The sequence below is a fragment of the Myripristis murdjan genome, chromosome 4 (assembly GCF_902150065.1).
Source record: "Myripristis murdjan chromosome 4, fMyrMur1.1, whole genome shotgun sequence".
Classification (NCBI taxonomy): domain Eukaryota; kingdom Metazoa; phylum Chordata; class Actinopteri; order Holocentriformes; family Holocentridae; genus Myripristis; species Myripristis murdjan.
This window is the reverse complement of record NC_043983.1, coordinates 31,695,032-31,717,552: the sequence shown is the minus strand read 5'-3', so window position 1 is coordinate 31,717,552 and position 22,521 is coordinate 31,695,032. Positions and strand designations below refer to the sequence as shown.

Here is a 22,521-nt window from a genome sequence, read left to right as displayed (position 1 = left end):
ATTATCCCAAAAGTGGATTTTAGCATTCATTGCTCAGTGGAAACAAAAGACCCGGTTGTGATCACACACACACACACTCATAAACTCTCATACATATAGCACAAAATTATATGAATAAAAACATGCACAAGAGTAATTGTCCCAGATCTCTCTCTAACTCTGTCTCTCACTCACTCACACACAGAGAGAAAGCAAAATAACCAAAAGATAAACACAAATACAATTTTAAAGGTTTTAAAGTTGTAAAATGATGTCTTAAAGATAATTTACGGTTAAAGATAAAGAGACTGCCTGACTGTGAGAGAAACTATGCATTTTTATTCTTGGAGGATTTTTTTTTTAGGTAAAAATCAAACATTTTCTGGCCAATGGCATGATGTAAAGATTATGTAATTCCTCTGGTATTACTTAAAAGAAAAAAAGCGATTTTATCTTATACTGTTATTTATAGACTCACCAAATCTAACTTGAAAATACATAAAGTTCAAACTGTCTCGATGTGCCGGCAGAGCATTGGTCTATTTAAAAGAAAATCATAACGTAACTTGCTTAAGGCATTACTGAAATGAGAGCAATTATCTTTGGGATCATGTTCCTCCTGTTTCATTACCCCTCATAAGTCTTTCAACCAAAAATATCATCCTTCACTCATTCTTTAAACTTCCAGAGACAGAAAAGTATACTACAACATGACATTGAACAATATCTGTTTTACAATTTGGCTCCGCCTCCACTATACAGTCTTATTAGTATAAAATCAAACACACACACACACACACACAGTAACTTAAAAGAACTCTGTGAAAATATTGTCAAAACCAAATATTAACACTTCAACTAAAGTTTAAAACAGACCAAAGTAATTAAAGTACTTCATAATCTCAGTAAACACTCATTTCAACAGCACACTTTGACAACACAAGCAAATAACCAAAGACTCAAGACCATCAATCAACGGGTCAGCCCTGTCGCCTAGCAACCAGCAGCATCGAACTCACTGATGGCCTCAAGAATACCTGGATCAATTTTCATTACCAGTCCTTCCAAATATCTGTGACCAAGCTTTTCAAAACGTCAGTCAAATATTCACATTGTGCATCAAACCTCTTTTCCAGCTCGATTATTTTTCAAGTGTCATGCACCAAAAGATGCCCAGGCCACATGGACTCACAAGACACTAAGGAACAGTGGCGGTTCTGCCCATGTTGCCGCCCTGGGCGAAATTACTGCCTTGCGCCCTACCGTTCTAGTCCGCTACCGTTAACGGCCGCTACCGGTGCCCCTCTGGCGGCTAGACGCCAACACGCCAACACCTGCACAAATACCTTTTTTGGAAAAATACTTTTTATATGGACAAAATCTTGTTTGCATAAAAAAAAAGCCACCGGTCGGCATCAGGCGGGCCGGTCGCGGCACCGGCTTGATGCCTACAGGTGCCGCGCCCACCCGGTCAGGTCTGCCGGATCTGACAGGTGAGCAGCACACACATACTGCCATCCTCTCATTATAAATCAACTTCTGCTCATACGCGGCTGCAGCAGCACAACGGACAGTGACACAGACAACATGGTTGATTATTGACTGCGCAATGCGGCCATTCGCCGGTAATCGCGGCATCAGGCGAGCCCACCTACTGGTTTACATATGCAGGTACAATACATGTGTATTTGCTTAGACCCCAATATTAGACGAGGGCGTTTTTTCAGGGCATTTTCAATGGAAAAAATATTGTCTTATATTCAGATGAATAAGGTAATAGAAAACTGCTTTGCAGCGAGGATGATTTTTTTTTTTTTTTTGCTGTCATGCCGCCCCCCCACGTGACATGAATATATGCCCGCTTCGCCCGTGCCTAAAACCGCTACTGCTAAGGAACATAATCAGCAGGAACAATAACAAAGTGAATAGGAAAAATACTAAAGTATTATTCTGTGACAACTAGTTAACAGTACCTGTGATGTTTTTTCCCCCTTAAAGTTTCATGCAATTTTGTACTTTTTAATTAGAGAGAACTGCTCTGCATATCAGCTGTATTATATACTTTGAAGCTCAATAATCTCAATACCGCTCAGGACTCAGATGAAGCCATATAATTTCAAAGCCTGTAAAGAAATTATGGCTTTTCTGTGAGTGTCTAAGCTGATTTGGGAGTGGACATGAGGTGTGGCTGCTCACCTGTGCTGTCAGCAGGTAAAACAGAGAGAAAACCTCCTCTGGTGTTTGCAGAGTCGCTCTGATGCCCTTAAATCAGCTCCTTTATTTCGACTCGCCTCCGGCAGCATTTTAATCCAGTAAGCCTGCAGGCTGTCGTCTACTTTTATTACTGGAAGCCGGATGAGAGACAGGTGCACCAGGTGAGGTTGATTTGTCCTCCTTCAGCTGTGGCTCTTGTGTCGGGAAGCTGCTGGCCCCTAGCCGCCGGGCTGTTGGGGCTAACGTCGCTAAACCAGCGGCTGTTGGAGCTAAAGTCGCTGAGTTAGCGGCTATCGGGGCTAACGTCGCTTAGCCAGCGGTTGTTGGGGCCAAGGTGTTATCGTTGTTCACGTAGGCCTGTAAGCCCCGCCCCTCCGTTAATAGAAAAGCAATCAAAAAAACTCAAGTGATCAAGAGTAAGATTGACATGTTTTTGAGCAAATCCACACATTTTAGATTTTTTTTTTTTTTTTTTTTTTTTAAACAAATAGACAAACAAAAGCGGTTTTATTCAACACTTCTGTAGGGAGGCCCCCAAATTTTAAACATGATTTCAAATTCTTGTTTTAATGGGTACAAACATATTTTGTGGAGGTGAATTTGTGAAGCCCCTGTGATGAAGGCCCAGGGCTTCAGCCCAGGTAGGCCCGTGTATTAAGGCACCTGTGCCTACATTAGAGAACTGAGTACATATTTGGCTAAACTGTGTACATTTAAAATACCCATCGTATGGATATGCATCTATACTAATGTAAAACACCAAATTAAAAGTGTGTAGTTGTGCAGTTCATTCAGCGGCCAGTAAGGGCATATCAGACATTGCAGTTAAACACTGTGTGTGTGTGTGTGTGTGTGTGTGTGTTCTTCCTCTGGGCTATTTTGGACCAGTACCAGGAGCCAACAGCTGGCCACAATTACCAACACAATGTGACGGGTTGGACTGAAAATCCAGAGTGACAGGAAGTCCAGGTCAACCCAAGTGAGAGCTGCTGAACCCACAAAAGGGAGGAAAAACACACTAAGGTGACTTTACCTACAGTAGAGCTAAATACTGGAGGCAGAGAGGTAAAAGGCGATGAGCAGAAAAAAGAGAAGTAAGTCTTAAATACATTCCAGAATATTTCAGGGTGTTCCAAAAATCAATCAATCACTGCACAGGTGGAAATATTAGCTAATTTAAAGAAATCACAACTTGTTTCATGATGACTCATTTCAAAAAGTCCTCTTAAAAACAATATTGGTGATCATGTCTAATGGTAACAGGTCAGGATTGTTGATCATCAACACATAACGAGTCTCCTTTGTTGTTAAACTCTGGGAAATGAATGAATGAATGAACATCAGCCAACTTGTTGAATGAATGCTGTTTGTGGTGTGCAAACATAATTCTGAAATATTAAATCTACCATTATGCATCATGAATTTTGAAAAAGGTGTGATTTTAGCTGAGGTTCTGATGTCAAAGAAATGACATTCAGCATAATACTGTCGTGTATTATCTGAACACCTGAGAGTTTTAGCTTGGTGACCTCGGCTGGACTCACTGTGCCGAGGGACGAGACGGACTCTGTGAAACTGGAAGTGTCGACACTCCGTCAGGTTTTCAGGCTGCATTTTGCTTTTCCAATTAAAGAAGAAAATGACAACAAGACAGCTGATGAGACAAAGCCTGTTGGCAAGCATTTTAAGTGTTCTGCCTCACAGGTAACAGCAGCGACATGCCGCAGCATGTGCAACACCGCACGCCGCTATTTAAACAGCGTCACATTCCAGTCTTACATCTGGCATCTGAGGCTGCTCACTTTTCATGAGGGAAATTTCCCTGGTTGCCCCATGAACACTTCACTGATTTTACTTGATTGTTTGTCTTTGATTTTTTTTTTTTTTTTTTTTTTTTTCCAGTTGGGCTTATCTTAGGATAAAATTGGTTGTTAAAAAGACTTATAAAGATTTGAATTTAATTTGCAGATACCTGTAGTCACCTGGTTTATGGTATGGTGTTGTTTTAAAACGATTTTAATGTCCTTCATTCAGATTTTGCTCAGAAATGTTCCCACTGGCTGCATGTATCATAACATGGCCACAGCACCAAAGGCAGAGTCCTTAAATCAATCTAACTGCTCACAGAGTGTCACTGCCCCTTAGTGTGTGCTGGCTTGTGTATGCATTCATTTTACAGAAACACAAACCAAATTAAGGGATTACCTGCTTCTGCACTGTCTCCCTCATCCTCCTCCTCCTCCTCTGCGGGAGCTGGACTCTCCAAGCCCACCTGGTCCATCACAAAACGCTCGCTGACGGCAGCCTGCGACCAGCACAGCAACAGCAGAAGTCACAGTAGTTATTCATTCTGTTTTGTCAATATGTGAAGCCAGTACTCCTTGTTCTCACAGTCTGAGTTTGGTACGATGATTAGATCCCTCAGCCCAAACCCCAGGGGGAGTTTCACCTGTGCTGCACAAATGTGACAAGCCTCCTCCATGCAGCACTGCTGGAAAATATGTAATATCTGATTACTTGACTTTTTAAAAAATTGCCAGTATGGTTTACATGTTTCTGGGCTGATGGGGTGGCCATGGGGTGCAGACGATGATGGTGAAGTTCACAATGTGAGGTGGGATCTGCATCATCATTTGGGCTTCAATATGGTTTCAATGTATCATGATTAAATTGTCATATAAAATGTTTATTTTTCACACACAACATATTACAACATTTAGCTTGGTTAGCAGGGATAGTACTTATTCAAAATATTAAATATGGATTTCAAAATATTTGACCACAAGTCTTGTGAGACTGTCATTGCTTCAGAGCGCAATATTTTCAAAATGAGTTAACAACTAATTCCACCACGTGAAGGACACAGATGGGCTTTCATTCTCCAGTTCCCTCGCTGACTGGTGGGGCTAATCACAAATCATTTTTTGGGATGGAGTGTTTTCTTTAGAGCTTTTACTTTTGATAGCTTTTCATCTCATGAACTTGATAGGGAGTCCTTGAGAGACACTAAAAATTGTTAAATAGCTCTACGGAGGGAGCAGTTTTTGCTGTTGAGGAAATTTGTGTGGCAAACTACAACACGGTATAGAGAACCCCATTCCTTTCAGTCCAATTTTTATCTTTAGACCCCTGGCATGATTTTCAAGAAATCTGTGGTCTTTGAAAGTCTCCAAATCCCTTTTAGTATTTGTGGAGTGTCAGTAGAAGTCGGGCTTACCTTTAGAGATTCCACCTGCAGCACCTGACATCTCTGAAGCAGCTCCACAAACAGGTAGATGAGCAGTGCCTGCGCAACACAGGAGGGGAATTATTTTATTTCTTGACAACGAAAACTCCCATTATTTTCCTGGAAAACAGAAAATATAGCTACCACAAGTGTGACTTAAAATTTCAAGCGATAAAGTCTTCACATCTGTTTGAACAATCCCACCAATCCATCCCTCTCATCAAATTAAACATCCTGTTATAACAGGATAAAAAAATCAAGAAGGGACCATTTAAAGACACACCTGGATATCAAAGGGATTGGAAATACGATTGAAAACTGTTTGGTGTGTGATATGTAAATAGAAAATAATACTCTCCGTAAAACCATGAAACAACAGTTTAACTTTCCACATGATGAAAAGTTGTGCCTTCAAATTATCTTCAAAATAGCTATTTTTTTTATATTAAACACCTCAACACTAAATGGAGACCACATTAAATTTATTTTTGATAATTTAGCTCCAGCTGTTCAACAGCGCCTTTGTGATGGAGGATTTAATATAACTGTGAGTCAGAGTATTCAGTTTGAGCACCTACACAGTTACTTGGTCTGAAATTGAGGAGTGCGGCTCAGAAAATGTACCGCATAAAAACAAACGAGAAGGCCACCATCTTTATGCATCTGACCTTCACGTTTTACCTCTGTACATTATACAGAAATTTCTACCTTAATTGCATCTCATAACGTTTTGGCCAAAATGTTACTTGACCAAGTTTTTGTTGCATAAATTTGCAGAACTTTCACCTCTATGAGTTTCAGTCACTTACAGGGATAATGGCAAACTAAAATATTTATTTTTTTCTTTTTTAATTATTGTCAGCATTTAGTGCAGACAACATTGTGAAACTGAGAATCTGAAGTCCTCTCTGGGAGCTGATCTCTCTGGAGTCAAACTCAAGTGGTTTAGCTGGGAGTTAAAAGCAGCTTCCACACATCAGAGTGGATCAGAACACAACCTCGCTTTTATTCCTCCCGCCCGCAGCGAAACATATTACGTTTATTGGCCGTCAACAGCCACACTGCTTTCAGCTTTCTCACTTCTTTGTTTTGCTGATGCGATGTTGCTGCTGTTGTGGTGATGTTTCCTGAACAATAATTCCCCTTGGCCAGTGGAGCTGATATACTTGCAGAATGGATCAGAGGTTGATTAGAGCCATTCAAACCTGTGTGTTTCGCTCAGGCTGGCCAAAGACTGTTTTGCATGTAGCGCTGATCTCTCTGTGTCTGCGTGTATCACTGATTAATCTGGTTTATAATAAAATATAATAACTGTATTTACACCGTCAACCGGGACAGGTGCATCCTGACAAAATGAGTGTTTCTCTGGACATTTCTAAACAGAGTATGGAGATTTCCAGCCAAAGTTTTACCATACTTGACCACATACATGGATATAATAATGATATATTTAAACGTTTTTATAGATTTAAGGAAGCGAGAGGGACGTTTACACAAGATGAGATTATACATAGATATTAACATACTGCAAAAAGACTTTACAGAATGAAACTGATGAAGGATAATATATGCTGGTAGTGTAAAACAGATGTAGGAACCCTCCTACAGTGTATATGGGAATGAACATCAGTGATACCAGTCTGGGTCACAGTGGTGGAGGTTCTGAGTCACTGGTCTGGCTCAGCAATGCCCCTAATTGCTGCTTTGTGTCTATTAGGGCACAAATCTCACACACCAATGTATATCAGAAAGTGTATTTTCTGTTATTACAGCTGGTGTGATCAAAGCTTCCAGAATTATTTTGAGACATTGGAAAAAAGCTTAATCTGCATGCCACGGCTATGACTGCATCCTACCAATCTGTGCTTAACAGGTTAAAAGGTGACGTGGAAGATGCCACTGCCTCTTGGGATCTTTTCTGAACTCACATAAAGACTGATGGAGATCTTGTTCAGATGTGGGGGATGGGTGGGAACCCTCAGAGACTGTGATGCACTCCATTTTCTTCTCATTGCAGACTGTGTTTCGTACTTTCATAGGGGTAACTTCTGGGTAACCTTTTGTTTATTGTGTATTTTGCTTTTCCTTTCATTTTGCCATGTCTTGTCAGGAATCTGTGCTGGTGAGTTTTGTTGATACAATAAATTCAATAAAAAAATTAAAATGAAAAAAAAAAGGTTATTATAGACTTCAACTTTAAACAACTTGCTTTAGTTGACTAAGCTTTATGCTAGCTAAATGAGGTCAGATGACACACAGTCACTTAATTCACTTTAGGTTTTTGTCCTGTTATTCCAGTTTGAGGTGTAAACCTTCTGTGGCGGGGGAACAGCGTCTTCATGTGATTCATGTGCCGAGTGCCTGAGTGTTTACAGTGAGGCCATGTTGGTTTTACCTGGACAAGGAAGCCGATGAGAAACGAGACAAGGAAAGGCAGCAGTCCAGCATGAGCGATCGTCACTGGAAGACCTGCAGCAAAGAAAATGTCCCATCACTGAAGTCAATTCAAAAGCAAGAAATGGACCACCATGTCTCTTTTTGTCAGCTAATATACCTCTCTCTCTCTCTTTCTCTCTCTCTCTTTCTTTCTCTCTCACACACACACACGGACACACACACACACTCCTTCTGCTCTGGCTCAAGCTTATCCATAAAATTTAATGGATGGTGATGATTTCAATATGAGATTTAAGTGATTGAACAAGTATTAACTTGGAAGGGCTCCACCTTTGTGGAACTACATGAAGACCCTGCTGAAAACAAAGCAGTTAAATGTAATGTCCCATGTAATTTCTGTCTCTACAAAAATCTCTCTGGTGTTAACTACACTTCATAAACCACAGTTAAATTTACTCTGCCAATGAAAGCCAAGAGATGGACAGGGCCTTAATTACGTTCCAAATGAACTAATATCTCAAAATGAAGTCTGTGAGAAAGAACAAATATAACTCTTTCGAGCCTCTCCGGCGTTTTAGTTAAGTTATGGATTCATATGTGTGAGTGCTACCTTCTGGCTGAAGGTGTTCGCTCTCTGGTTTTCCATTTAGGGAGTTATTAAACCACTGCATATCACATGAATAACCTACATAAAATCTTGAACTGAGTGGCATTCCTCTTTAACTACAATTTTATTCCCCTTTAAAGGTGGAAAAAAAAAAAAAAACAGTGCAGACTTATCCTGAACACACATTCATACACTCCAAAACTGTAAAGTCTGGCATGAATTTATTTGATGTGCAACTCACTGAGCTGGTGTCATTATTCACAGAACGAAAGTACCATTAGCACATATGTGTATTTGTATTTAGAATTTAAAAGATTAAAAGTTGAATGAATTGATAAAAGGAATAAAACCCTCGTAACAGAAATGCATTTTCATTTCACATTATGAATATTCTAGTTATTAATTTATAATACTGAAATTAATGCAGTAATACATATTAGTCTGATATCTCCTGTGATAAAAAAAATAAATAAAATACAGTAATCTATTACTGTTATGCAAATTACAGTCCTGTGATTAATAACAGTTACAGCTTTTTAATACCACTGTACTGTGACTGTGCAATATACTACAACACCTTACAGGACTACTTCCTGCCAACCAGTTTCTGAACATTTCACCGTAACAGTGAGTTTGAACTTGTTGCACATGTGCTCTCCCTTATAGATATTTTTTTATGTATTCAAATTAAAACAAGGAGTCACAATCAAATATCTAATAAGCAAAAGATGACAGCAACAATACTTTTTACTGCATGAATTATCCCTAAACTACTGTAGCAAGAACTCAAAAGTATTTTGGGTGGAATGACCTTTTAAATTTGTAAATATTTTGTGAGATTATTGATCTATTATTTTCCAATTCCACTGTCAGGGTGCCACTCATTTCGCCCCTAAAAAGCACTCATAACTTTATATTTTATCATAACTTTGCCTATGACTTGGGGACGCTACACAGCTTTGAAGCCGATTGGCCGGTTAGCCGTGACGTCCGGCACGTGTCTGTGCTGGTTTGGGAACGCTGCAGCTCCGTATAATCCAAATTAGCTACTGCCAGCTTTCACAGGTCCCCTATAATCCATATAATCCATGTTTTTCATATCTGAATTCATACATTTTTTCTAAACATGTTGCGGTGTTAAAATTGCCAGTTGTGTATGTTTATATAATCCCTATTTGCCATATTATTTAAATTCTAATATCCTTCGCTTCATCCTATTACTGGGCTATTTGCTGCTGAAATGGCACAATTTCATAACACCTGATCATAATTTCCATGCGTGGAATCATGATCCCTCATTTTGCGCCTCCAAAGGAAGATGCTGAAATTTATGAAAGCTCCCACCGGCAGAGGTTTTCATAATTTCTAATACCGTCATCTGGTGGGGTTTCCCTCTCAGCACCTTTTGAAAATTAAGTTTGACGTGGATGTTTTCCGTTCTTTCATGAATCCAGTGGAAAATGCTGCTTCCTCAGACTGATATAAACAATAAATAAAAGGCAAAACAATTAACGGCAACAATTAGTTCAGTTTGTGACGCTACCAAGACCAAGGACAGCTCTGTGAATGCACTGAATGAATTCTGATTCCTCCTACACTTGGACAAAAACTGAAAGCAAATCCTTTGAAAAAGTGGCACACAGAGCAACAAATTGGATTCTGATTCATAAAATATAAAATCAAACACGTCGATACTCACCTAAGATGCCAGTTCCCAGTATCGTTGCAATGGTTAAGAAATCTGAGGAGAAAATAGGACATTGGTCAGAAAGTTAAAATATAAAATCCAAGCACAAAATTAGAAAAAAAGGAAAGACTTGGGAGCACAATCAGTAGGAGAAATGTTCACGGCAGAAAGCAATCAAGTGTCGATAACAAAAGTTAGAGGCCTTTATTTTGCTTTGACAATCTGAAAGGCTGAAGTGACACCACAGCTCAGGGTGGGGCCTTGTCTTTGATAACGATAATGATAACTTTGATAATAGGATGCAATGCAGCATCAAAGCAGTTGAACTTTCTACTTGCTAACTATAATAGCTCACACCAGTGAAAATGACACACCAGATACCATACCACCATATACTAAAGTTTCAAGTCACGGAAAAAAGCAGTGTGGGCGGGTTTGATTGTTTCTGTTTCCTTTGGTCTCAATGGATTGTATCTACCTAAACAAGTGGTTCTCAAAATTTTTCAATAATGTACCCTCTTTGAAGTACTTTTTTAAGCCAAGTACCCCCAAACCAGTGCAAAATATATATATATAGGTAGAAAAATAGTCTATATAAAGAAAACAGAGCTCCATCAGTGTCAGAAACAACAACCTGACAGTGAGGAGATTTCGTCTGCTCTGTTTTTGCTTGTTTGTTTTTTCTCCTTGTTTTCAGCTGTATCACTGCTACATTTCAACCACTAATCCATTTTCTGTACATTTCTGTCTTGTCTTCCCGGTCATAGTGAACAAACATCCTCGCTCGATGACCACGGCCACAGACTTAAACCACAAACAAACACATTTGACACCTTCAGGAACCCTGGAGAGAACAATGAATATGAAATGTGGCTGATCAAACATGCATTTGCATTTTTTTATGAAATGATTATAGCACTGGTTAATTATTTTAGGAATTGTGCGTGACTGATATTTTTTAAATTCATATTTTAAAAAAATCTCATGTACCCCCTGCAGTACTCCAACATACCCCTTGGGGTACATGCACTGCCATTTGAGAACCAATGACTTAAAGTATCCTTTAACTAGAAATATACACCACCTTCACTGTATTCAACTATGAATGTGCCTATCATATTCATGGATACAGTGAGGAACTTTGAAAACAGTGCTCAAGTAAAAAATAAAAATAAAAACAGTCATGTTATTCTTTGTCTGAGGGCTTCACTTGATGTAAGAATATTCCCATTTAGTGTGGACATTTTCCAGGAAATCCATTGCTGACACGTTTTATGCAAAGCGTGAAGGCCCTGATTGTGATGACAAATGATGAAACCCAGTCAAACCCTCCCTCCGTCGCCACATGTCGATGCTTATACTGACGAGGGGGGTCACTTTCCCGCTGCCTTCAAATCCATCACTTGCACTCGACAGACCTCCCATCATCACCAGAATTAACCTGTCATTTCAAATCAGCCAGATACTTTTTCATGATTCTTTTATCAATCCTCCATCCTGATCCACCCCCCCTCCCCTCGCCACTGGCCCTCGAAAGACGGCTGGGGGACATATGGCGTCGGTAATTAGACATGTCATCATAATCTTTTTCATATTGTCTGTGTTCTCACAACTGCTGAGGCATCTAATCTAATGACTCAATAACTCTTGTTACAGACGGAGAGAATTATAACAGTGAGACAGGAACACGGACAAAGTGACCTTAATGGACATTTAACGGCATTTAGATGTTGTCGCCTCGGCCGTTTGCCTCCTGTCTTCAGGCGCGCCGCAATCTGGCACATCTCTCACAAACTGAGGATCTGCCTACGTGTTCAACTCTAAACAGCCTGTTATTTTTTGGGGGATGTCAAGTTCTCCAGAAAAGGTTAAGCGGCTAAAGAGTGTCTTTTAAAAAACACTTCAAAATATCCTGACATCTGGTTTCAGGATCTGTCCTTGGTATTTATCATCTGTATTACTGATCAAACACCAAACTAAAGTTGGGCAGACAAACTGCTGTCAACATGTGTTCACATCCATTAGGCCTACACTCAGACTAATCCTAGTAGTTTAGTTTTGAGAAAAATATTTTTGTGTTTAAATGATTGGCCGATGAATTGAATAATCAATCATCAGAAAACTGTTTTATTAATTTATCTTTTTCCGGCTTCACTAACACCATTAGATGCTAAGATTTTCATACTTTTCTCTGTAAATTAATATGTGTTTGTTTTGTTTTTATTGCAGCAGGTCAGACTATAAGAAAGCAATCGGAAGAAATCCCTTTATAGATTTAATGATTAATCGATGAAAAAAAAAGGATTAATAAGTCAACAGTCAAAATAATCATTAGAGTCAGTCCTATGAAACAATGGTAAGTCAAAGTGGGGCTGTAGCGAGGTTCCCCGGTTGTTAGAGTCAGTCTTTCGAACAGATAATGCAGGTTCAAACTCCATGTTAGCACAAATCCTCCCTGCTGAAGAGTGAGCTGACTATCACACCGTATCCCTACCAGCCCCACAGCTGCTGTTCTGGAGCTGAACTTGACCTCTGACCTCCCTGTGGAGAGCAGCAAGTAAAAAGACAGTTTCCCGGCGCAATATTATTAAACTTCTGTGTGAAAAGAAGCTGACCACTGTTACTTCGCTGCTCACTTGTCAGAATAAGTCAAAGCCTCTGCGAGCTGCCCAGTGCAACCACAGCCCTCAGCTGGTTGTCTCTGGGCAGCCCTGTTTTTTTTTTGTTTTGTTTTGTTTTGTTTTTTTGTTTTTTAAGCAGCTGAGATGTAGAAATGTAGAGGGAAAGGAGAGTGTTTCTCATTCACATTCCTCATCTACATTTTCTCAGCCAGCCCACAGATTCAAACCAGCACTTCTCTAACCGCTGGTGACTGCCACGCTCATTATCAGCCCAAGGATTCAGAACAGAGGCAGTTTGGGGCAATTTTAATAAATCCATAGTCTGAGTTATTGGAGATTAAATCCAAAATGACAGCTTTTCTTACTGTAATCATCCTATACTGCTTTTCAAGATAGCTAAATATCACTCAATAAAAAAAACATTAGGGGAAATATTTTAAAAGTTACTCAAGCAAACTATAGCTGAAACTATAGTTGAATGCTTGTAATAGTGTGATTTCAGGGAAAAACTGTCCACAACTGAGTGGTTCTAAGTTAGGCTACTGTCAACACCTGCTGCAGCCCACATTCACTGGGCTGGTGGTGAGGCAATATTTTGTACAATTGGCCTAGTTTCAACAAATTCAAGCCAGTAGGGACCAGCAGAAGAGAAAAACATCTATCTCTGCTTGCAGTCATGGTGCTGGTGTTGTGAACAAGCCAGTAAAGCCTACTGGCATTAACTGGCAAAATGATCCGCTGTTTGCCAATGAGCCGGTGATTGACCGGCACACAGTTCATTGAAAATAGTGTCAGTTTAATGTTTCCTTGCTTATCGAAAAAGAGACAAAATCTACTTAGACGTTGCCACACCTGTGTCGATTCATTAAATGTTCTGTTTAATTCGGCATGTGAAAGGACCAACAAGCAGCACTTCATTTCAATAAAATCTTCACTTTACGAACGGGCTCACATGCTCCCAGCCACCCACCAGGAAGTGGAAGATCATGGGAATTACAGAGTGGGCCCGTACTTAACATCTGAAATTTTATTTAAATAAGCGATGCCTGGTGTGTTGCTTACACGCCGGATGGACAAGTGGATCCTAAGGTCTTGAACTATGTTATTTCAGGTGTGTAGCTTGACCGATGAGCAAGAAAACACCGGTGTTATCAGAAAACCCCTGCTTTTTGAATGAGCTTTTGTGTGACGTAGCTCTCATAGAGAAGGGGCTGTTTTGCCTGCACGAGCCTCGCTTTAATCCGGGTAAACCGCAATTTTCCTCAAAAATAACATCGTCAAGTTGAGGTTTGACACTTTAAAACACGATTTTAAAAGTGAGTTCACGTAATACTGCCAGTGGTCAAGGCGGCGTGGCGGTGGGAACACTGTATTCTGAACGGGACACAATCCAATCTACAACACCGGTGCTCTGAACATGGTGTGTGTCGGTACTCACAGCACTGCAGGTAAATAAACCGCAATTTCCAGGGTCTATCCTGGTTTTTCCGCGTAATTTTGATGGACAGGGTGCTGAGACTGATGTCGGGGACGGGGCAGGGGTTTGTTTGGTTTGTTATCTCCTCTGCACCGGTCGCCATCATTTTGACTTCTCTCTCTATCTCCCTCCCTCTCTCTCTCTCTCTCTCTCTGCCTCTCTCTCCTCCTCCCGTCGCTACGACAACGCGTGAACGCGCACGGTCCCATCAGATGCTGCGCGCACTCGATAAACAGGTATGAGGAGCATCAAGGAAAAGCCTCGCTGTATTAAAATGCAAATAAGCCCAAAGCAGATACAACGATGGTGATAATAGATTGAGTGCAGGCTGGACTCGGAGTCCAATTCTCTGGCTGCCACAGATTACTGGGCTGATTTCTGCGCTGCACAGGACACTGGGACTCTACCACGGCGTATTAGGGCCATTAGAGGAGGAAAAAATTATGGGGCAAAGGGTAATAATCCAAGAAGAAACTCAGAATTTCCGAGATTAAAGTCATAAATTTACCAGGAAAAAAAAAAAACTCATATATTTATGAGAAAAAAAATGGGAAATTTTGTGATTATAGTCACAAATTTGAGGGAAAAATACTCTTCTAAAAAAAAAAAAAAAAAAAAAAATATATATATATATATATATATATATATATATATATATATAAGGATGAACCATGTTCTACTTTGCAATGGGATTTAGTAACAAGGAAATCCTCCAGAATCACAACATTGTTTTCTTCTGAATGAGCCGAAGTCACGGCCAAAGTCTGGCTGCTGATGAGAAGATTGTGATTCTGGGCTGTAGAGAGTAGATGAAAAACTATTATTGAGTTTTTTTTTTCTTTTCTCTCTTTCTTTTTCATTACAAAGTGCTTTGACAGACACAGCAGAGCAGAATTATTAGAAACAACAGAACAACAGAACAAAAAAAGGCCAAACCAGAGCAATGCAAAAAGAGGGTAAAATCAAGTTTTCAGGTTAAAACAGGAAAATAAAGGATATAAAACACAATAGAAAACAGATGGATGCTGAAAGATAAAGACGGTAAAAGAGATGAAAAGGCAGTATTTACATATGTGTGTGTATAATATTAAAATATATAATATTATATAAAATATATATTATTTCATTCAAGTCCAAAAAGAAGACCCCATCAGTGTAACGTTGCATTATGGCCATTTTTCTTCTTGGTCGCAACTGCAGATTTGTTGATCTGCAGGTCTTGAGGTTTATTTTTAAGAATCTGAGGAGAAACTGTGTGTGTAGAGAGTGTATCTGTATTTTAATATTGTCCTCACTCATATTTCAATTAACACAGCGATGTCCTGGTTTCTCCATGTGACTCCTCACTCCCCAAGACTTGCAATTTTCCTTTTTGTTTTTTAATCCAGCGTGTGGTTACCATGGTAACTGTATGTATGCAACATTTTGAGGGTGAAACAAGACTCATCACAATTATGCACAACTCAAGTGAACCAGAGGGCAAAGCACAAACAAACCTGTGTCAAACCTCCTCACAGGGCTGATCTCAGTCCAGCTCCCCCTTCTGGAGGCGCTGAGATCATCTGGCAAAGTTTACTGATGACCAAAACTTATTTAGAGGAGTCCATTTGAGGAGTGTGACGAAAACACCCCTGCAGCCAGGATACACTCCACTGATCCAGCATCAGTGACACACTCCGCCGGCTGCCCGACCGCATCCGTTCAAAGGAACCTCATCGAATTTTCTTTAATTTTCAATTAAACAACGATTCCAGCTTAACTGGAGTTTTTGTTCATTTGCCGCACTCCCTTTGTTTCCCGGTGCTTTTATCATCCCATTAGAGATCTGAGAGTTTTAATTACTCAGCTGATTTTTAAAGTAAACATTTTGAAGCCAGTGCTGTCTTATTACACTCCAATTAAAGAAAAGGGCTTTGATTTTAAGCTATAATTATTCAAATGTAGCTTTAATTTCAGCTAAATTTTACAGGAGGCATGTCCAAGTTTTTATAATAACAAATGTACAAGTTCTCCGTAACTGGCTAAATTTAGCTGAATTACTGATCCAAATGTGTAAAGGTAAGATTATCTATAGCCTATGAACATGTTGAGATCATCTTTTCAAAAATAAATACATAAAAAAAATGCACAAAAGGCCTTACCAAACAGGCCATACCTGAGCTCTTGCCTTTGCTTCCATCCTTTCCTTCCTTAAACAAAATAGGATATAGGTTAGGAGTTACATTAGTGGAAATAGCAGAGCAACAAATGGCAAATTAACTGACATTTTTTAATTATTATTATTATCACCATCAGAGCTCTTAATTTCTTAAAGGAATCTCATTCAAAAAGAGGGAACATCCACTGATGATGTTTTTAAGATACAGCTTCAAATGCACTTCAGATGATTATTACACTTCAAATTTAGGTTCCAAATACACCCAAACCACATGATATGATGGAGATAATAAATGTAGCCCAGAATGGAGAGGAATTCACTCTCCTGGTTCAGACACACCTGAAGCAGCTGGAAACTGTTTTAGCTCTTCTGTGCAGAAACCTGTCATCTGAGAGCGGGTTCCAACCACGATAAGCAAATGCTTAATATCATTAGATGCCCTTTAATGTCTCTTTTTATTAGACTGGGATATATTAAATGATCACTCAAATACCACCAGTGGAATTTAAATATAACCCAAGGCTGTTATCATAGCTAATAGCTGACATCAAACTCAAATTCATGAAAGCTGTTTGCTGGAAATAATTACTGGAAACGATCAAGCTGCTGATTATTTTATGTCAAAAATGTATTGCCTTTTGTAATATCCTTTATTCAGTCAGCTTCCTCCCAGTTATCTCTGACAGTTGTAGGGAAAAAAAAGAGGGAGAAGAAGAAGACACACAGTTGGAAAATGTAATTTATTGCATTAAAAATTGAACAAGATTTAGACAATGGAAGAGGGACACAAAATCATGCCAGAACAAATCCGTGCATAAAACTAGCGGGATTATTAGGTCATGCATGTAGAAACCAGGCCATACGGATTTATCAGAGGATTCAAATAATACGACAAGTGAGTCAAGGTGAGGGACTCGGCTTATTAAAGGGGTCCTATTAGAAAACTTGGTCATAAATTTTCTTTCTTATTCAACCAGTGCTATTACGGCGATGAAATATTTCTGACATAAATTTGAGGATTTAATTCTCACACAGAAGAGTCACAGTGGCAGGATCCGTCGGTGTGCATGCAGTGACGGTGAACACAAGGTAAAAACCAGTTAATCAACAGAATGAACTCGCTCATATACGCATTTCGGCTCAGAAATGTATAGGATGAGTAAACTGAGCGTGCAGTCGGTGGCTCGTGCCCCGGCTGCCGTGATTCACTGACAGGAGATAATCTGAAATTGGCTGCAAAACAGTCGGTTAACCTCTCGTCATGTGTCTGACCCTGGCAAAAAATCTGTATACACATATCGACTCTTCTCTTGTGGTTGTTGAGGCAAATTCATTTATTTATTTATTTATTTTACAGTATCTGTCTTAAAGGAGGCTTGATCCGGTCTTCAAATCAATAGAGAGGAAACATGAATCCAGATAACCACTGGAGTTTAGTTTGATGTGAGGAAGCTGAGCAGCTTTCAGTGATGTGATGCTCGTGCTTCAGGTTAAGAATCAGAACTGACGAGGCAAAGAGAAGAAGAAATATAGAATAGGACTAAATTTAGAGTAATCTTAACATCCTAATTTAACTAACTGATCTTCGTTTGGTGAAAAATTTCATGAGGATTAAAGCCAACAGAAATCATGACAACAACGATTTTAGGATCAGCTGACAAATAAGCACATAATTTGGCATAAATGCATAAGTTATCTGCAACTGGGGCCTACGATGAGACTCAGCCATTAAATTCTGTGCTTATTACATGTACCTGGGTCTAAACAGGCCTCACTTAAATCCTCCTACAGCAATATTGATTATTTCAGTTTGGCTTGTTCCTTAAAATATGAGTTTTGGGCAACTTTTGCCGGGTTTATATAAGAAGAGAGAGGAAAACTGCTGAAATGAGGCCAAGAGACAACTTTTCCAGAGATGGACAGGTTCAGGAAGTCCTGGTTTACTGAATGTATAATTGCTGTTCTGACTGAACTGAAATTGGATCTTGCCGAAAACCGTCTTCAGCATAAAAAGGGTAAAAACTAACGAGAGCTAAGAGCAAACCGGTCCTGTGCAAAAGGCTGTAATCACAATGGCTTCAGTGCAAAATTCACCATTTCGTTTTTTTTTTTTTCATCAGAAAATCACGTAACATTGCATATTTCATCAACCCTGCGACTGTTCAAAGCTTCAGAAAATACTGTACAAACGTTCATCGTGGAAAAGCTCATGGTTAAATGAAGTCCAGCGCCTTTCCGCCTGCTCGTCCAGACCTCTGAGAGGTAGTGTGATTTTCCTGATGAGGCTGTAAAATGTTGTATTACTAATTTTTTTTTTTACTGCATTACCACCGATACATTTTCACTGATACTGAAATAGTAAATATTTACAGCCTCAAGGCTTTCTGTGATCCTTAATCATTTCAACAAGTCTGAAAAGAGAAAACAAAAAACACTTTCCAGTTTGAGACGCCTGAAAAAAGTCACGATTTAGGGGTTTACAAGCCAAAAAGGTTGAGAAACACTTTTGCACCTTATGCTCAAGAATTTAACAAGTCTGAATACAGAGCAACATCATTTCATATCACAACGAACAAATGAACCAGTGGATTTTGCGTGGATGTTATCATGCCTTTTTTTTTTTAACACAGGTTAGTTGAAGCAGACACAAGGGACACATGCTATTAGTGGCAGAGCTGTAAGAAACCATGTGACACACGCCTAATGCACAAATCATCAAGAAACTGTACAACCTTTTTACTGTGAGATTACCAGATACAGTGTGCAATGTCATGCATTTATTTCAGTGTTGGTGGTGCAAGTGCAAGAAAAGTGTATGTGCTAAACGTATGGTGGATACACACTACAATGCAACCGGTCTCTAAGTGGCTACATTCACTACTTACAACACAAAAACTTCTGGTCCTAATTAGTTTGGTCCATATTAATTGTGTGTCACCTAGACTCTTGAAACCAATTTCATTTTCCAAACACTGTAATTTAACATGCTTTTTGTTTCTAAATGAACAACCTTTTGTTTCACAGAGATGATTTTGCAAATAATAACACAAACAAACCTTTTACAGTTGCAGAATACTGATTTGTAAGAAACCATGTGTTCCTATCACAGAGTGGCAGTCCCTGTATGAAAATCCTCTGAACCTTGTGTGAAAATGGGATCAGAGCCAGAGGCGTTGTAGTTGTGTCACAAATCCACCAGTGGTCGATCCTGGAGGCCATCATGGAGGTCCACTGGAGAAGTGGCTGTTGTTCACTTCAGTAAAAATGAACACTTTGATAAAGAATGATTTGAGATGGTATTATAAATTTGTCTTTAGTCCTAGTCTCCATTCTAGATTACATCAACTGAGTTAATCTGATGCTGAAGAGCTGTTTATCTGTCTTGGTAGTTAGATAACTAGTGAGCCAGCTAATTTAGGAAAACTAGGACTCAGAAGTCAGACATAACATCAGAACAATTCATTTTCTCTATGGGAGAAATCCATGAAGTTTTCACATATGTGTCTGTGTTGCAGATGATTATGTGATTAGTAAAATGCTATGGAAGTAGCCTGGTAACCACCTAGCTGTTAGCTAACCTAACACCGATCGTGTTTTGGTTATAAAAAAATGTGCAAAAACTTTACTTTCCTACTGAAAATCCAATTGAACTGAACTGAAATCCCATTTATTTCTCCCACAGATGATTGATTTTTTTTTTTTTTTATTCAGAAGCCTCGAAAATGCAAATGAATCAGGGACAAATGACTTCTGAGGTCTGTGCTACTTTTTGCGAGATACGTTACTGTAGCTAGACTGCAAATCAGAGATGTTAATGATATAACACTGATAGAGAGCTAACCCTGTGCTGTGATTCATTAACAAGCAGATGGAAATGGCCAAGTCTTGTATTTAGGATAATCTGGTGTTCATGGTCACTGTTGCCCAGGAGCTGTGGACCTCCAACATGGCTGCCAGAGAGCCAGAGGGTGTGTTTTGTGTCCGGAGAGAGTCCTCGACAGGGAAACAACATCTGAACAAAAGGTGGCATATCATATTTTTGGACTGGGGCTTTGATGAATTTGATGTATCCTGTTTTGGTATTCCACTTGACATCATACGGTATGTAAATTCTTAAAGCATTATTTTTTTTTTTCCCCAACAAAGGCACATGATGTAAAGCACTGGACCTTAAAATTTTGATCCCTGAAATCACTTCTTTTTTTTTTTTTTTTCATAATTTCAAAGCCTTTCAAGTTTGCTTGAAAAGTCTGAGTTAACTACAAATTAGCAGTCGAAGTTACAGGTTTGCTTTACATTGAGACATAACTGATCCAAAACATCTGAATTTCAAGAGGAGTCATAAAATCTAACAACTTCAGTGAACACATTATGACAACAGAGAGACAGTGAGACACAGGTTTGGATTGGACATGGAAACTAAGCATAACTCAAGAGATTATGAGATGTCATGGCATCATTGTAAACAACATGCTGCTGGTATCTTTTCAGACAAATTCATTTTCAAAAATTCAAGATTCAAAAAAGCCTTTGAACGTCGACAAGTCTACAAAATCCATACGCTGATAAGAAATTACTAGGCTCAAAGTGTAAACCCCGCCCCGCGCCTGCCCACCCTGCCCACATGCTAGAAAAGCCCGTCGTGTTCAAACTATTACAAATAAGTAAAGGCAAGAAATAGATTTTTCATCATATAAAGCACTGCTTTGCATTTCGCTCGTTTCACAAACACTATTCTAGCAAACATCATGCCTAGCTACAAAAATTACAAAAGAAAAAAAAAATAATTAAAGCTCTCAATCACAGCCTCCTTTTGAAGTTATTGCAGCGTTATTAGACAGTAGTAAAATGTAACATCATGAATCGCAGCTGCTGTTGTGAAAAATAGACTCACCATGAACTTTACTGAGCATTTAGTGGTTACACTGGTGGATTTAGTTCCATCTTGAGAAAAATAACGAAGAATTTAGACGTCCATCCTTGCAATAATGGTATTTTTTGAATACAGTGGTCCCTCGCTATAACGCGGTTCACCTTTCGCGGCCTCGCACTTTCGCGGATTTTTTTAGTGCAATTTTGCATGCTTTTTTTTTTTTTTTTTTAACAGCCCATTGTGTTCTGCGTCCTGATTGGCTAAGGGACTGTAGACCATTGTTAATCAATCTCCTCCGTGCCGTGTCTCCTGTACAGTACAGAATGCGTTCATTCTATAATACTGGACTTATTTTTCTACGAAGGTTTGAACTTTGAGAGTTTAAACAAGAGAGAAAAGTGAGAAAATGTTAATGCCTGTCTGAGAAAAGTGTATAAAGTGTGTAGTGAGGGGTTTTACAGCCTTAACACATCTAGAATAATTGTAAAACATAAAGCTGACTACTTCGCGGATTTCGCCTATTGCGAGTTATTTTTAGAACGTAACCCCCGCGATAAACGAGGGACCACTGTAATCCTAATTTACTCGTATTATATTTTATTACTGTCTAATTATTTCTCTGATTTTATAAAGGTGCTGTAATGTAAACAGTTACAAAGAACTATTTATTGCTCCAGTCTCTGGCTTCCTCTCGCCAGCTTATTGGCCTTAAATGCCCTTAATCTCCATAAACAGAGCACTGCAAACTGTGCTAAACAGGAAGTTAGATTTTGCCATTAATTAGAAAGCGAGTTTGAGAAGGATAAAGAGACGGGGAGAGGAAGGAGAGGAGGGAGGTGACACCGGGCGCTGCCGCTTGAAATATTTTAAGGATTATGCAGAGCGCCGCGTCGGCAGCGAGAGCGGGAGGGGATAAAACAAGTGGAGATAGAGAGCAATTGTCTACCAGTGCATAATGGATGTAAGTGCATCCAGCTGGGGCCGCTGTGTGCTGAGACGCCCGCCCACGTGGCCGTGTAAACACTTTGTTGTTTCTTATTATTAACGTCTAACCTCACTCGTGTGGACCGGAGCGCCGAGACGTCTCATCCTTCATTTGCCCGGCGAGCTTTTCGTTCGTGCTACACGAGACGAGCCAAAGTGGTGCGACTGCGTTTCAGCTCGTCCGTCTCCTGAGGTCACCACATGGAGCCACATGGAAAAAAAAAAAAAAAAAAAAAAGCAACACACCTCTCGTCTCCAGTTGTGATTGTCTGAGTCGGGACAGAAACTCATTAAACAC

At 39.5% G+C, this 22,521-nt stretch overlaps 1 protein-coding gene across 1 annotated transcript in view; it reads right to left on the bottom strand.

Annotated features, from left to right (window-relative positions):
• LOC115358517 (uncharacterized) overlaps positions 1-14,331 on the bottom strand; it is a 136,888-nt gene extending 122,557 nt beyond the window's left edge. The window contains exons 1-5 of the mRNA XM_030050544.1: positions 14,170-14,331; positions 10,123-10,164; positions 7,815-7,888; positions 5,411-5,479; positions 4,399-4,498 (exon numbers count right to left, since the gene is read on the bottom strand). Coding sequence (XP_029906404.1) covers positions 4,399-4,498; positions 5,411-5,479; positions 7,815-7,888; positions 10,123-10,164; positions 14,170-14,314 — 430 coding nt within the window. The 5' untranslated portion in view covers positions 14,315-14,331. The remainder of the gene's footprint in view (positions 1-4,398; positions 4,499-5,410; positions 5,480-7,814; positions 7,889-10,122; positions 10,165-14,169) is intronic.
• Between the last annotated feature and the right edge of the window lie 8,190 nt (positions 14,332-22,521).